The following is a 16,204-nucleotide window of genomic DNA, read 5'->3' on the forward strand; positions in this document are numbered from 1 at the left end:
CCAGCACTCAGGAGGCTGAGGCAGGAGGATCTTTGTGAGTTAGAGACCAGCCTGGGCTACAAAGTGAGCTCAAGGCCAGCCTGAAGTGCACAACAAGACCCTGTCTCAAAAAGACCAAAACCCCCCTCCAAAAAAAAACCCCAAAAGCCAGTTTCTCCTTATCTGATGTGGACCAGCTAACTCCCTCTTTTGGATTCCTGTACTATTCCAGGATTGAAGCATACAACCTACTGCACCTCAGGACTGATCTTAGGGCCAGAGGACAGCTCACGATAGAACTCTGCTCAGCATGCCAAGGTCCTGGGTTGTACTGACCTCTGGCACCAGCACCGTTGTGGGTGGAGTGGGGAATTGATCTCTGGCTGATTTGTATATGCAAAATTTATTTATTTATGTGAGAATTCACATTTATAGAATGACGTGGAATTCCTGAATTCCAAATAAATAAATTTCTCTGTGAACAACTGACTCGTTACTTTTTAACACCGACAGATTCGTTGACAGCCCGATGCTGACCTGACTGACAGTTCTCCTGTGGTTCTTCAGCCAACTCCTTTGCTCCTGTCATTCTCCGCTGGGAGGGCCTCCTGCCCTCCTTCCTGTACAGTCTGCGCAAGCCAGTGCTGGGGCAGTAGTGTGGGTGAAGCCGGGCACACAGCCAGAGGGAGTTTCCAGTGCAACTGTATGAGACTAGCTAGCTTCTCCATACAGGAACTCACGGTGGGCCCACGTGGAGTGATGCGCATGCGCAGTGAACCTTGCCTGCTTCGGCTGGGCCATCAGATAGCCTGGCCAGTGCCTCACCGAACTCCGCCACTGTCAGCATAGAACAGTTCAGGACCCTTCCACTTTTTTTTTGGTGGTACTGGTTATTGTCACATACTAGGCAAGTTCTCTACCTCATATGCCTGACTCCCCACCTCTTTCAATTTTGAGATAGCTTCATAAAGTTGCCCAGACTGGCTTTCAACTTGACATCCTCCTGCCTCAGCTTGAGTAGCTGGGATTATTGGCTTGCACAATGGTGCCTGGTGTATTCATGTATTTATCACTATTCTGGGAACTGACTCCAGAGCCTCTAATATGACTGACAAGCATTCCTGTACCACTGAGCTACATCCTCAGCTGAATATGTAAATTTTATCTAATCTCTTGAGCAAGAATATTTTATATTCCTTGAATTCCTCACAGCTTTAAAACTGTGCTTGGCACCTTGGGGTGTAATTCCATCACCTAAGGGAAGCTACACTAGAAAACGAAATGCCATCCTCCATTACCCTCATTTCAGTTGTGGTCAACATCAATATTTATTGACACTTCAGGGGGCTGGGGATTTAGCTCAGCGGCAAAAGCGCCTGCCTGGCAAGCGCAAGGTCGTGAGTTCGGTTCCCGGTACCGGAGAAAAATAAAAACAAAAAAAAAAAAACAAAAATATTTATTGATGCTTCAAAAAATGTGTTTTTTGGGGAGCTGGGGATTTAGCTCTGTGGTACAGCGCCTGCCTGGCAAGCATTAGGTCCTGAGTTCAACTCCTGGTACCCCACCTCCCCCAAAAAAACTTTAAAAAAAGCTGGGCATGGTAGCACACACATGTAATCCTAGCACTCTGGGAGACTGAGGCAGTAGATCACAGGTTTAAGTCTTGCCTAGATGTGGTGGCACACACTTAGAAGCCCAGTACTTGGGAGGCTGAGGCAGGAGGGCCGCTTCGAGTTCAAGGCCAGCCTGGATACATAATGAGTTCAAGGCTACACTGGACTACATAGTACGATCCTCACTTTTTGTTTTTGTTTTTCGAGGACGGGTCTTGCTATATAGTTCTGGATGGCCTTGGACTTACTACGCAGACCAGGTTGGCCTTGAACTCATGGTTGACCCTCCTGCCTCAGCCTCCTGAGTGCTGGGATTGCAGGTGTGTGCCATCAGACGCCGTCTCAAAAAACAAAACAAAAAAGAAAATCAAGAGTGGGCAATTTAGCAACTTAGCAAGATACTCTCAAAATAAAAAAAAGGCTGGGGATATAGCAGAGTACAAAGGTCCTGAGTTCAATCCCCAGTGCCACCAAGTAAATATTAAAAAGTGCTAAATAACGAAGACACAAATACATTCCTTTAATGTCCCAACTAGGTCCTTTCTCCCAATACTGGTACCCACTTAAAGCAGAAAAAACAAAAGCAATGACCTTCACATGTGCAATTCTCCTCTTACGGTGACCGCACGGCTCTGGGCTGCGCGGGCTGTGCCACCCTCTTCCATTTGTGTTTCCCTGTCACCTCATGCAGACGTCACCCCTTCAATCCAAAGTCCTTCTGTGGCGTGCTCACAAACACTTCCCACAAGGCATCTGTACTAAGCGCTCAAAAACATTTTTTTTTCTTAAGCTGGGGATCAAACCCAGGGGCCCTCTACTACCATGCTATACCCCAGCCCCTTTTATTTCTTCAAACAGGGTCTTTCTAAATTGCCCAGGCTGGCCTCCACTTTGTGATCCTCCTGTCTCAGCCTCCCTAGTAGTTCATTTCTTTTTCAGTCACCTTTTATTGAGCAAAAACCAAGGACATAGCTAGTATAAATGGGGAGATACCAACCATTTTAGCAAGGATAATTAAAGGATTATCCTTCTCAACATGTAATCCAACACATGGCTGTAATCCCAGAACTCAAGAGGCTGAGACAGGAGGAGTGTAAACTCAAGGCAAATCCGGGCTATATAATGAAGCCTTATCTTAAGAAAGTCTAACAAATAATAAACAAATCATTGTGTCCTCAATGCCTTCTAATCAAAAAATGTCCTCCACAGGAAAGGTTTATTTAGCTCACAGTTTGTGGAGGTTTCAGCCCATACTTGGCTGCCTCCAATGAGGGGGGCACATGGCAGAGGGCAACAGTTCATGGCAGTGGAAGATAGCAAAAGCAACAAGAGCAAAATGGAGGACAGCAGGAGGGCAGCCTCTTTCTCCCCCTTACATATGCAAACTATCCACCCAAGGCCGGGTGTAGCTCTCACACCCATAATCCCAGCATTGGATCATAGATCAATCATAAACTCTAGAAGCCCGACCCATGACTACATGAGGCTTTGGGGAACATCCAGACACAAACCGTAACAGCATCTACACAGGCTGAGGCCTGAATTCACAGCACCTGTTCCCACACCTTCCAGACCCAGGACAGCAAGGTAACAGGTGAGCAGGTACCCAGTCAGCCTACACCCCAGGCAGCCTCCCAAGACTACCCCACCGCCAGCAGAAGTAGCCGTCTTCTGGGGATCATATTGTCCCCTCAAGCAGTGAGGACTAAGGACACCTCTAAAGCCATCTTGCAAAACCAGAACTGAGACGACGACAGCCAGACTACCCCACCCCAGCAAGTCCATAAAATCTGGATGCTTCTGTGAATGGACCGGTCTGACCCCTCCCTCAGAGCTGTGCCCTCATCTCCGCAGGCTGAATGCTGGTCCCTGCATTCTCTCTCCCTAGTAGTTCAGATGACAGGCATGTGCAACCACAATGTTCAATTTTTTTTTTCTATTATTGTTTCCTAGAATATAAAATCTCATGGTATTTTTTTCCTTTTTAGGTGTTGGGGATTGAACCTAGGGATTCAAGTATGCTAGGCAATATAGTCTACACTGAGATACACCCACAGCTTTATATATTTCTTCTTAAAATCATCTTTTTTGTAATGATTCCAAATATTTCTACCCACTTACAGGTAAGCAAAAGAAAAGCCCAACAAAATTGTTTAAAAGTTTTGTATTGTGTCATACAAACTGTCTTCATATACAAGTGCATGAGGGGAAAACTCCCCTCTTCCCAAACACCACAGTGGGCCCACTTTGCTAATACATCACCGGTCCCTTCTGTATTCTGGTTTTTTTTGTTTTTTTTTTTTTTGTTTTTTCTCTGGTGCGGGGAATCGAACTCACAACCTTGCACTTGCCAGGCAGGTGCTGTGCCACTGAGCTAAATCCCCAGCCCGCCCCTTCTGGATTCTGAACAGCTGATTCTAGACACTAGCTTTTCAATGTTTTGTTTTGGTTTTTAGTCCAAACTGGCCTTGAACTCCTGATTCTTCTATTTCAGACTCCCAAGTGCAGGAATTACAGACGCGTGCCACCCCATCCAGCTTTAGCTTTTGAGTCTTGGCGTACTGATCCAGTGTGTATAGTTCCAGTGTCTTTCAACTCGGCCTTGAATTTTTCTCTTTGAAGTTCCAGGTGGTAATTAATGTTAATGCCCACAAACTGGACAAAGGAGATTACTCAGAGCTCATAAATTACCTACACTCTGGTCACTAAGAATAAAGCTACGACTTACACCCTGAAACCGCCTAGTGCTAACCATCTAGCACAATCCGACTCAGCACTAAGGGATTAGTTTATCCAAAGGTCACAGTCTCAAAAACACTTTCTTTTCCTATATGGTGTACAAATTCACTTCTTACAGGTCCTTCTTGCCAGAAATGTTCTTGCCTTGATATCTTCAATAATTATAAAACTGACACTTTCTTGCTTGGTGCTAATGACAATTCCCTAGGTCATTAGTAACGAGAAGGTAAGGCATGAAAGGTAAAGGGTCTAAACCGGTTTAGACAAGGTATAATACCGTAATAGGCTGCGCTGTCTTTTCTTTTCTGCTTCCAGGACTCTCCCGGCGCCATGGTCCCTGTGAGACACCCTGCACAGGCTCAACTCGCATTTAGACGGGCTGAGTACCAGAAACGGGATTGATCTGGTGGCAAAAGGGTTTCAGGAGTTTGAAAAGGGACCACTACTCAGAGCTTAAAAAAAAGCTCTGCCAGTCACTTTTCTTTAAATCTGGACCATAGACCATTGATTTATATAGAAAAACACAATAACCCTGTCTTCTTGCTTTTAATAGCAATGGAAAATAACAAGTTCAGCCACGTGCTTTTCCAGGGGTGTCGCAGAAAGTTGTCTGAGAGCTTAAAGCAGACAAATGCTGTGTCAGTAGTATTTAATTCTCAGCACGGGATGTGCTGCTCTCAGTCCTTCCACACGCGCTCTCCACTCACAGGTGTTGACCACAGAGCTCTCAGCACCAAGTGAAAGCTGCTTTCTGGGACTACAGCTTCTCAACATGTACATGGAGCCAAGTGGTTTTTTCCTTAGTCTAAACTTTGTCAAGGCTCACATAACCCTGAGGTGAACTTTGTAAGGTCTTTCTAAGGAAATCTTCAGGTTACAAACTGTATGTGAATATTAAAGCTTTAAGACTGACCCCCCTCCCCAATAAACAGAAAAACCATAGGCTTTCTTTTCTTTTTTGGTTTTTTGAGACAGGGTCTCACGATGTAGTTTAGGTAGGCCGTCCTCTTGTCTCAGCCTCCCCGGTGCTGAGATTTACAGGCGTGCACCATGCCTGGCCACAGGTGTGCTTAGAATCCTGAGTCTAATGACTTTGATGTCAAGGAGACACATACATAACATATTCAAACTCCTGATGTTTCTTCTATGTGGAAAATGCAGTCAGTCAAAGGAAGGGCCTAAAAACCACTCTGTCAGCCCTAAAGTTTCTAAAGAGCAAAGAGAAAGGAAGGGCAGGCACTGGGAAGCAATTTGTGTACTGACGTGTGCATCTGTGGGGACACAAATCTGTTCAAGGCGCTGGCTCTCCTGACTAAGGACTTAAACAAGTTAGCAACCCAGCAATGGCTCCCAAATGTTTACCTTTGAAGCAGGAAGAAAGCATACCCTGAACAGTAAAATAGCCTCCTGCAAGAAACCATCACTGTACTTTACAGGCGCCTGTCCGTTCTTACCCACCTCTGCGCCTCGGGGCAAATGTGCATGCCTCAGAAAGGCCAGGCTCATCCGGCTTGGGCCCTTGCAAGTCCCTGTAAGAACACGGCCCAGCTTCCCCACTCTCACCGCTCCACGGGCTGCAGCAGGAGCCAGCTCCACAGCTAGTTGCTGGGCTTTGGCACTGATCTTGTTAGCACTGATTTCCTTTCAGAGTTTTCCTTCTGTCTCCAGGAAGCACCGTGCAGAAAGCAGACTGAGGCCCTCCTCTGGGACAGTCCCAGGAATGGAGGGCGAAGACCGACAGGGCTACACAGCACAAGACTCACTGTGCACTTGGTCAAACACCCAGGGCCTGCACGCTCTCCTGGTATAAGCGCTTCACATGGATTAATATCAGCAACATGACCCCAACAGTGGTAGATCAAATTCTAATGTGACAACTGAAAAGCAGACAGTGCTCTGCTGGTTAATAGATCAGAATCAACTAAGAAACAATACTTTAAATGCCACATCATTGGAAACTCCTAGTAGCCATGTCCCCCTCATCAGTTACTTTAAAAATAACGGTCATTAACAGGAGAAAGAGCAAGTACCATGCTCACTACTGCAGGCTACTGGGCTGCTTGGATTAAGCACTGCAGTTCACAGGTAAGCACTCCAAGCCTTCCCTTCAAGTTACTGAATCCTTCTTCTTCCGGAATGGGGACTTCAGCCTCTTCCAGACACTGCTTTTGGGTTTAAATTTTTTCTCCATGGCCAGTACTGCCTCCTTTTCTTTCCTACGTATTTCCCGGACAAGTGCGTGGAAAACATCATCAATGTAGTAGCGGTACGCAGCAGAAGTCTCAAAAAAGGGACAGCTGAACTCTCGGGCCAGAGCCAACCCTTCTTCCTTGGTGACCTTTAAAAGTATAAACATGAGTAAATTTATAGTGGGAAAAATGGGAAACAATTACAACCGTCAAAAAAAGTGAGGGATGGGCAACCCATCTGGGACCCCTTGTGTCTCTCAGAAGTTATTCCTATTCCCCAGTAAATTTTCCTACTCTTAAAGAAAAAGTGAGGGGGCTACCTCAGCAGGAAGAGAGCTCAGCTCTCCAAGTGTGCAAGCACAGGGAGGTCACAATTTGGGGAGCCCTATTTCATGACTTCTAACGTTGCTTCCACCTTCAATATGTAATCTTCACTTTCTTTATGCATCTCATTTTAAGAAAGAAGAGCCAGATATGTATGCATGCCTGTTAATCCCAGCACTCAGGAGGCTGAGGCAGGAGGATCACCTTGAGTTTGAGTCCTGCCGGGTCCACATAGTAAATTCAAGGCCAGTCTAAACTACATAGTGAGATGCTGTCTCAAAAAAGCACAGGGGAAAGAGATGTATACTTAAACTATAATACTGAAAACTTTTAGAAACCCCAAGTTAATGTAGCCAATTATAGATATGCCATAATTTCTCCTACATTTTTATTTGCTTTTTGAGACAGGGTCTCACTATGTAGTCAAGACCAGTCCTAAAATTGATGTTTAGCCATCTTTTTGAGACAGAGTCTCTCTGTGCAGTTCAGGCTGGCCTGGAGCTCACTTTGTAGCCCAGGCTGGTCTCGAACTCACAACGATCCTCCTGCCTCAGCCTCCCGAGTGCTGGGATTACAGGAATGCGCCACCACGCCTGGCTAGTCATTGCTAATTTAAGGGTATCTCTTATTCTAAAATCCTCTACAACTTTTCTTAGTCTCCTCTTCCTGAGTTCATAACCCTCACCACAGGAAGGGTACTGAAGGTGAAGTCCAAAGTTTCTCCTGCTGCAACATAAACATTTTTATTTCTGAAGTCTCAGGAAATGAACATTCCATGACCCTTTGCCTAATAGGTGCTCCATTTGCCATTTGGTTATATTCTAGTGAGTTCTGTCCTATAAACTGATTCCTAAAATCCAGATTTCATCCTTAGTAATAGCAAATTGGTAGATACATGAAAAATTTCAAGGTTAGGGAGAAGCTAATGTTGATCTTTCCATTTTAAGGCAAAGGAATCTGTAAGTCAAACAAAAATGACTCATCCCACAAGACTGCAATGTTTTCTTTTCTTTTTTTTGTTTTTTGTTTTTTGTTTTGGTCTTTTTGGAGGCAGGGTCTCATTATGCAGTTCAGGTTGGCCTCCAGCTCACTTTGTAGCCCAGGCTGGTCTCGAACTCACTATGATCCTCCTGCCTCAGCCTCCCGAGTGCTGGGATTACAGGCGTGTGCCAACATGTCTGGCTGTTTTCTTTTCTTTTCTCACCTGTCTTAGCTGTTTCAAGTCAGACTTGTTTCCCACAAGAACCACTGGCGTATCATCAGTACGTCGAACTCGATAAATAAGCTGTTTAAACTCCCGAACTTCATGGAAACTTCGGCGATCCGTGATAGAATAACAGATAATAAATCCTTCTCCTGCCCTCATGTACTGATCCCGCATGGCTGTAAACTCTGCCTAGAGGGATACAAGGGTCAGTAATGTAGAGGCAGCCTAGAACCCCACAGACTAGCTATTCATCCAGATTAAAGAAGAGGTATGCTGGTTACCTGCTATCCTGAGTCAGCGTGCATGGAAAATTAAAGAGATAAACTAGTGATCTCTGCGTAAGCCTTCCCCTCCCTTTTACCTGAGGAAAAATATCTTAACTCATAGCATTCTGGGATTTAATACCTGTCCAGCTGTATCCAAAATGTCCAGATTGGCAGGCTCATCGTCAATACGGATCCGGATTTTATAAGCATCTTCTACAGGAGCAAAGAAAGCTGTACTAGTAATTACATACAAAGGAAGAAGCTCAGTGGCACCTGTCTAGCAAGTATGAAGTCCTGAGTTCAATTCCCAGTACCAAAAAAAAAAAAAGAGAGCGAGAACAAATGAAGAAATACCTATTTTAGAAGGATCACAAGTTTGAACCCAGCATGGGCAACTTAGGGAGATCCTATTTCAAAAAAAGAAAAAAAAAAAAAAAAAAAAAAGCCAGGTATGTGACACACACCTATAATCCCAGTACTCAGGAGGTTGAGGTAGCAGGACTGTGGTGAATATGAGGGCAGCCTGGGCTACATAGCAAATTCAAGGCCAGTCTGGAATACATAGTGAGACCCTGTCTCAAAAAAAAAGAACTACCCACCCCCAAAAAACTAAATAATCCTTTAAATCCAATCCCTAGTATCACACCTCTCCAAAAAAGAATCATGAAGACATTGATTCTACCCAACTTCTTTTAAGTGTACAAATTTCTCATGAAGCATGATAAATCCACTGGGAGATGTAAGCTGGGTGTTCAACTCAGGTATTATTTTTTTCATAGAGTGGTAACACAGTTTATTCATAGCTTAAATTTATAAGGCTTTAACTATAATTCTATGCTATAAAGTTTCTGAGATGAGTTGTGGTGGTTCACATCTGTCTTTTTTTTTTTTTGAGACAGGGTATCTCTATGCAGTTCAGGCTGGCCTTGAGCTCACTTTGTAGCCCAGACTGGTCTCACACTCACAATGATCCTCCTGCCTCAGCCTCCTGAGTGCTGGGAAATACAGGCTGGGATTACAGGCGTGTGCCACCACGCCTGGCCATGGTGCACATCTGTGATTCCAACACTTGGAGGCTGACGCAGGAGGATTTTTATGAGTTTGAGGCCAGCCTTGGCTACATAGTGAGATTTTTTGTTTTGTTTTGTTTTGTTTTTTTACATAGTGAGTTTAAGACCAGTTTGAACTATATAGCAAGACCCCATCTAAAAAAAAAAAAAAAACTTCAAATTAGAGTTAATTAGTGACAGAGATAGAATAAAACTCAAGATTGCTGCACTCAAAAGCCTATGTACTATAGTTCGTCTTCATTTTACTACTACAGAAAAAGGAAAAACCATTATTTTCTAAAGAATCATCGTAATTCCTCCTTTATGAAAGCAAATTTCTTTTTTGCATATGTTATTATTATTATATATATATTTTTTGTCTTTTTGAGACAGGATTTTGCTATGCAGTTCAGGCTGAACTTGAGCTTACTTTGTAGTCCAGGCTGGTCTTAAACTTGCAAAGATCCTCCTGCCTCAGCCTCCTGAGTGCTGGGATTACAGGCGTGTGCCACCACGCCTGGCTTTATTATTATTTTAAGAGAGAGGGTTTCACTGTGTTCCTCATGCTGGTTCCAAACTCCTGGGCACAAGATCCTCCTGCCTCAGTCTCTCCAATAGCTTGAATTATAGTATGTACCACCATGCCTGGCTTCATATATATATATATATATATATATATATATATACACACACACATTATAATACACCTGCAAAATATAGAAAAGTAGAAAATAAGAGAAACTCAATATTTTCATCACTCAAAAGCAACTGCCATTTATATCCTAATGAACTTCCTTTTAACAATTTTTATAAATCTTTGCTTCTAACTCCTCTTCAAAGATGAAGAGCACATTAAATCAATGTTCCTCTCTTCTCTTCTCCCCTTCCCTCCTCTCCTCTTTTCTTTTCTTAGCACTGGGGATTGAACCCAGGGCCTTTATAATGAGTTATATCCTCAGTCCTGTTTTAATTAATTAATTAATTAATTTATTTATTTATTTATTTTTGTCTTTTTTGAGACAGGGTCTTGCCATGCAGTTCAGGCTGGCCTTGAGCTCACTTTGTAGCCCAGGCTGGTCTTGAACTCGCAACGATCCTCCTGCCTCAGCCGCCCAAGTGCTGGGATTACAGGCGTGCACTACCACACCCAGCCTCCATCCTGTTTTCAAAAAAAAGTTTTTATTTTGAGATAGGGTCTCACTAAATCACTACCCAAGCTGTGCTCAAATTTACAGTCTCTTGCCTCAACCTCCCAGAGTGCTGGGATTATAGGCCTGTGTTGCCACACCCAGCTAAATCCATGTTTCTTAAACTATAAGTAATGATCTACTAGGATTAGTGAGTTGTGAAATCGACCTAATGGTCTGAGACTAACATTAGAATAAATAAACAAAAACCTAAATAAAATAGAAAATATGAGGGAGTACCACAAGTAGTAAGGAAAATATAGTTTCATATTTTAGTTTCATATACATAAATATGTGCTAATAAAGAAGTACTCAGACATATTCACTTTCATACTTATAACTGTAGTGGCTATAATGTAAATTTTTCCTTCTTAGAGTTTCTAGCCAAAGTTTAAAACAAAATACACCAAGCTGTCAATCACAGTAGTCACCTTATGTTTTTGCTTACCACTGTACCTGAAGTCCTGTCACAGTGGTTGGTACATAATAGCAATTAAGAGACACAGTATTTATCAGAGAATACTGTCAGGAAAACAGGTGGTAACACTGAGGGGGGATGGACAGTTTTCAAAATTACCTCATGAAACTGGGTGTGGTGGCACACACCTATAATCCCAGCAGCCCAGAGGCTGAGGCAGGAGGATTGCGGCAAGTTGAAGGCCAGCCAGCCTGGCTATATAGTGAGTTCAAGGCCAGCCTGCACATAGCAAGACCCTGTCTCAAAAAAAAGCTACCTCACGGGGCTTGGGTATATCATAGTAGTAGAGTGACTGCATAAGGTCTACAAGGCTTGATCCTAGCACAGTAAAGAGAAAGGAAAAAAGAGGAAAAGCAAAATAAAAAACACCAAATTAAACAAAAGAGAAAACACTAAAAAGTATCCATTAGAACAAATATGAGTTTTATTTTGAAGAAAGGAAATGTTTCTGGAATTTTAAGTAAATAATCCTAACTCCTAAACTGTTTTCTTTTGGGGGGCAGTGCTAGGAACTGAATCCAGGCCCTTACACATGCTACATAAGCACTCTACAGCGGGCTACATCCCCAGGTCCCTAAACTGATTTTATTCCTAAAACTCCCACCCATAGGACAATGTTCCAAGTTTGATATACCGGGGTTTGGGTGTCACTCAGTGGTGAAGTATGTAGTTAGATTACAGAAGGTCCTGGGTTGGATCCTCAGTGTCCCCCATGCCCAAATCTGATATAGTACAGAAAAAACAAGAACTGTTTCTTTTTCTTTTTCTTTTTTTTTTTTTTTTAAAGGAACAGTTTCGATTTCACCCAAATCCACAGAAGTACCTACTATATAACTATACCCAAAGCTGGGCTGCCATGAACACTCACTGCTTGGTGGAATACAGAGCAGCAGCCAGGCCTAGTGGAAAGCCCTCGCCGTGGCAAAATGCCACATATGAAATACCTTTTCAGACTTTATGTGCCCTCCCCACCCACCGCAGTTACACAAGAACGTAACCCCTTAGACTCCAACCTGCTTCCTACTGGTTGAGGAATGACAGCAATGTCCTTAGTGTTTGTAGAGAATGGGAATTAAGAAAATGAAAAGGTAAGGCAAACAAAATGACTTTTTAACTCTACTAGTACTGTGACAACACAGAGAGACACGGAGAAGATATCACTGTACAATGAACTTCAGGTATAAGGAAATAAGTGAAGGGTTCAAGTGGAAGACACTCAGGCCGTGTACGCCTAGTTTTAAGAGTTCAGTAGGCTGGCTCTACTTGTTTTTCTGCTTCCTTTTGTGGAAGTTCAAACCAGCTGACTCATACTTACAGTCAGCCTCAAGTTAGACCCTTAGAGAAGTGACAGCCAAAAGGCTTCACTAGGCAGCGTTTCCCTTTGGTGTGACCATACAGCATAGGAACCAAACTATGCACAGAAAGTTGTCCTATTAATGCTCAGCTCATGACAGAAGTAAAGGTGACTGACATACATACAGAGTTAAACCCAGAAAAAAGGAAATACTAAATTGCTTAACAACTTCTATGGTATCACTACCTCTAAATAAATCTGAATTAGATGCCAAAAAGGGGAGGCTTCAAAATAAAATTAGAAATAGCCTTTTAAAACTGGCATTCTCCAGGACGGCTTCTTAGCAAGTTTGGGAACTGCAGCGAGGGTCTGACTTACCAATGGTAGGGTCATGGTCTTCGGGAAATCGGTGGCTGATAAACTGCATGGTCATAGCTTCAAAACAAGAAATGAAAGTTAAAACCCTCCGAAGGTGACCCACAAAAGAATGTCTAGTATCAATATTGCACACTACCCAGTATCCTATCTGGCTTGAGTAGGGGTCATTTGTTTCACATCTTGTAAAACGCCAAATGTCACCTACCACTCTTGCCCACACCGCCGGCACCCAGCATCACCAGCTTGTACTCCCGGGACAGCCCGGCAGGACTGCTACAGCTGCCACCCGCGGGGCGAGCTCCGGAGTCCATCGCGCTCCTGGGGGCCCTGCGCCGCCCCAAGGAAAAGCTGCCTAGAAGGAAAGCAGAGCGCATTTAGTGCAGGACGGGACAGCGCGGCACGGCGGGGCTGGCACGCCCGCCTCCACAGAGCCTGGCCTGCGCCTGCTGCTCACTGCGGAATGAACCCTAAAAAGCCCCACAACCTCGTCCTCAGTCCCGTGACACATCACAGGGTTTCCGACTTAAACATAAGGAGACAAAGAAATTCAGATCTCCTCAGAATGGCACTCCAGCACGAGCAGGGAGGAGCTGAGCGACAGTCGCTGTGTGGCCGCTGAAGCCCCAAGGCCCTCCGGGCCGAGTCTCGGGACCCCAGGGTCCCAGAGCCCTCCCCGCCGGCGCCGGCCGCGCCCCTCCCGGCCCGCGCCCCTTGCCCGGCGTACCTGGGGTCGCACCCGCCGCGCCCTGCCCCGCCCCGCACGGCACCTCCGGACGGTGCGGACAGGCTGGGCTCTCCGCGTTCCTCGGTCCCCAGACCCCACAACTGACCCGTGATCGCTCCCACGGCCGAGCTGGGAAAGATGGCGCCACAGGCCGCGTCCCAGCGGGAAGGGCCAGGCCACCGTGACGCCCGCCCCGCCCCGGGGGCGGGACGTCCCCAGACCTAGTTCCGAGACACTTGGAAAGGCCGTTCAAGAACCGTTCCTAGTTTGCAAGCATATGGGCGTGACAGAAACAGATCAGGCCAGGAGAAAGTAACCGTGGCCGGCCAGGGGACTAAAACACTTTGTTCAAGCGCTGCGAAAAGAGGAAATGGTGAAAGGCACAACCGCCCACCCTTTCACCAAATCGGGGCTGAGGTCCTAGCAGGAGCCTGGGTCAAGGTAGAGAGCGCCCATTCACAAAGGAGTCACACTTGGCTCTTCAAACCAAGAGTAATCTTCAAGATTGGATGTTAACGGTTATCCTAAGTAGAGTTCTGTAGTCTAAACAGACATATAAGAAAAATTTGCTTGTACAATGTACTACTCTGGCACAAAGGAAAAAAGTCGAGGTAATAACTACACACACCTGTAGGCAGAGCACACAGCACTAGAAGGAACTTTACACTGGAATATTTCTCTTCTGATCCAACTTATGCCCACTGCTTTTTTTTTTTTCCAGTACCAGGATTCGAACTCACAGCCTCGAGTTTGCCAAGTAGGGGCTGTGCTGCTGAGCTATATCACCAGCCCCACTGCTTTTCAGTAACCTTTTGTCTTAAAGTGTTTCATTTGGTCCCCTTGACCCTCTGTGAAATAAAGGAGGGCAATAGTATGAAATGGAACATATCTAGGATAATTAAGAACTTTTCATCTGGGCTTTAAGCACATACTTTGAAGAGTTACAAACTCTCAGAACTATATGCAAAGTTTGAGTCTGTACACATTATGGGGGGGGGTCTGTAATTGCATTACGCAGCTGAGTAAAAAGCTTTTTTTGAGACAGGGTCTTGCTATGCAGTTGGGGCTGTCCTTGAACTATGTCGCCCAGACTGGCATTGAGATGACTGTGGTCCTCCTGCCCCAGCTTTCAGAGTGCTGGGTTTACATTGCATGCTTCACTGTACCCAGTTGTTTTAGTGTATGGGTGAGTTGTGGAAGAAAAAGAACACAGAAACCACAAGCTGAATATTTATACATTTATTTATATTGAAATTATGGTCTAATTATTTACAACATATAGGAAACCAGAGATTAAGTTTGTACAAAGCCAGCCTGCAAAGTATTCCAATGTGCAAAAATGACAGTTCAGAATCTCAAACTATTCCTGGTTCAGCAGACTAGCTCCTTCACTTTCACACATCAATATTTGATACAAAAAAGTTCTTTTGGCAAAACCTGTAACGCCAAGAAAAAAGGACAAGTTGCAATTCAGTCACTAAGTCCACCATCCTACTGGATGTAGTCAAACCTCTCTTAGCTGCAACCAGTTCTATGACAGACAGACCACTGTGTTTCATTTCTGTGATGACTTCTGACCAGCTTTTAGTCAAGTTCTTGTCTCTGACCCAGCTGGAGACAGAGTTTAGAAGGGCAATGGCTGTCTGAACAAATGTGCCTGAAGGTGCCAGCTTCACATCATCCCAATAAAAAGACACAATTAAAAATAATTTCGTTTTCCTATTCAGGATCCATCTGTATCAAGTATTTTTACATTAGTAAAACAGCAATTTTCAAAACGAAGAATCCAAACTGAAATAGGGATGAGGATCTCTGAGAATTAAATATTGAAAGCAAAAGACAATTTTAAAAGTATTTCCCCACTAATAAATAGTAAGGCTTTGTTTGTAACCAGTGAATATCAAAATTGACCCAACAGTAGTAAAATACAAATAAACCTTTCTTTAGGTGAAGGTTGTGGTATTCATTTGGACAAGGCTGGACCTTTCAAATGTACATGGGAATCATCCTACTGGGATGTGTCATCTGACAAGCACATTTCACCAACTGTTAGAAAAGCTCTGAGACAAATTTGTGATCTAAGTAAATTTTAACAGAAGTTAATGTCACTGCAGACATGTTTTTAAAAAGAATGGAATCCCTTTAAGAAAAAGGGACACTGCATTTCTAACTTCTGCAAGGTCCATGATGGCTCCCAGCACAGGCCCCAAGTCTTGTTAAATCAAACACATGCATTATTGCTAAGAAGTCTCCGAGGTCAAAACTCTGTTCCACTGCTTCCTACGGGGCCATCCAGAATGGCATCTGTTGCTTAGCTCGTGGTTGTGATGAAGGGTACTGATAGCCCAAACTCCAGCCCTGTGGAAAACTACTTGCATTTTTATGACCTCCATGTTCCTCCTCTTCATCAGACGAATCTGCAGCATAAGCCACTAAGCCAAATCCCTTCTCTGTAGTCTTCATCTTCTTGGCAGGATAATCTAGAACAGAAAAAAAACAGCCCAACCCCATTCCCCACCAAGGGAAAAAAAAAAGATAATACCATAAATTCGTTAATAAAAAAAAGATGTTAATTGTAAGTAGTTAGTTGGACACCATTTTGAGGTCACAGGGTCATGGTCACCCAAAAATGTTGAAGATCACACGAAAAACAGCACCAGCATCAGCAAATGTGAATCCACCAGAACCATGTAAGAAAACAGAAAAAGAAAAGAGAAACACACACAAAAAAAAAAAAAAAAAAAAAAAAAGGAAAGTTAGCAAATGAGTCTTTGGGG

At 44.1% G+C, this 16,204-nt stretch overlaps 2 protein-coding genes across 5 annotated transcripts in view; both read right to left on the bottom strand.

Moving 5' to 3' along the window:
- Positions 1 to 3,741: 3,741 nt before the first annotated feature.
- Rit1 (Ras-like without CAAX 1) lies at positions 3,742 to 13,616 on the bottom strand. 3 transcript variants are annotated; one of them, XM_005411622.2, is made up of 6 exons: positions 13,428 to 13,616; positions 12,909 to 13,051; positions 12,704 to 12,760; positions 8,457 to 8,530; positions 8,049 to 8,240; positions 3,742 to 6,669 (listed from the first exon to the last, which is right to left on the bottom strand). In XM_005411622.2, the coding sequence occupies exons 2-6, from the start codon at positions 13,012 to 13,014 to the stop codon at positions 6,439 to 6,441; spliced, it is 660 nt and encodes a 219-aa protein (XP_005411679.1). In that variant the 5' UTR covers positions 13,015 to 13,051; positions 13,428 to 13,616; the 3' UTR covers positions 3,742 to 6,438. The 3 variants fall into 3 exon arrangements, with proteins under 3 accessions (XP_005411679.1, XP_005411676.1, XP_005411675.1); XM_005411619.2 differs by having other exon boundaries at positions 12,909 to 13,055; XM_005411618.2 differs by having other exon boundaries at positions 12,909 to 13,055; positions 13,534 to 13,609.
- A 1,035-nt stretch (positions 13,617 to 14,651) lies between these two features.
- Positions 14,652 to 16,204, bottom strand: part of Kiaa0907 (KIAA0907 ortholog) — a 19,973-nt gene continuing 18,420 nt past the window's right edge. Inside the window, exons 14-15 of one of the 2 annotated variants that reach the window (XM_005411625.2) lie at positions 15,804 to 15,907; positions 14,652 to 14,864 (exon numbers count right to left, since the gene is read on the bottom strand). In XM_005411625.2, the coding sequence (XP_005411682.1) occupies positions 14,829 to 14,864; positions 15,804 to 15,907 (140 nt within the window). In that variant the 3' untranslated portion in view covers positions 14,652 to 14,828. Of the gene's footprint in view, positions 15,908 to 16,204 lie in introns of both variants that reach the window. The other variant, XM_005411624.2, reaches the window with a different exon arrangement.

Source organism: Chinchilla lanigera, unplaced genomic scaffold (genome assembly GCF_000276665.1).
Source record: "Chinchilla lanigera isolate Chin_1 unplaced genomic scaffold, ChiLan1.0 scaffold00144, whole genome shotgun sequence".
In the NCBI taxonomy this organism is placed as follows: Eukaryota; Metazoa; Chordata; class Mammalia; order Rodentia; family Chinchillidae; genus Chinchilla; species Chinchilla lanigera.

What these genes read in the sequence shown, in the direction of transcription:
- Rit1 (XM_005411622.2), bottom strand. Translation starts at nt 13,014, where the DNA reads ATGGACTCCGGAGCTCGCCCCGCGGGTGGCAGCTGTAGCAGTCCTGCC. An exon ending in AGACCATGACCCTACCATTG is followed by an intron (nt 8,531 to 12,703) that starts GTAAGTCAGACC and finishes TTGCTCCTGTAG; the next exon opens with AAGATGCTTATAAAATCCGG. An exon ending in TTTTGGATACAGCTGGACAG is followed by an intron (nt 8,241 to 8,456) that starts GTATTAAATCCC and finishes GTATCCCTCTAG; the next exon opens with GCAGAGTTTACAGCCATGCG.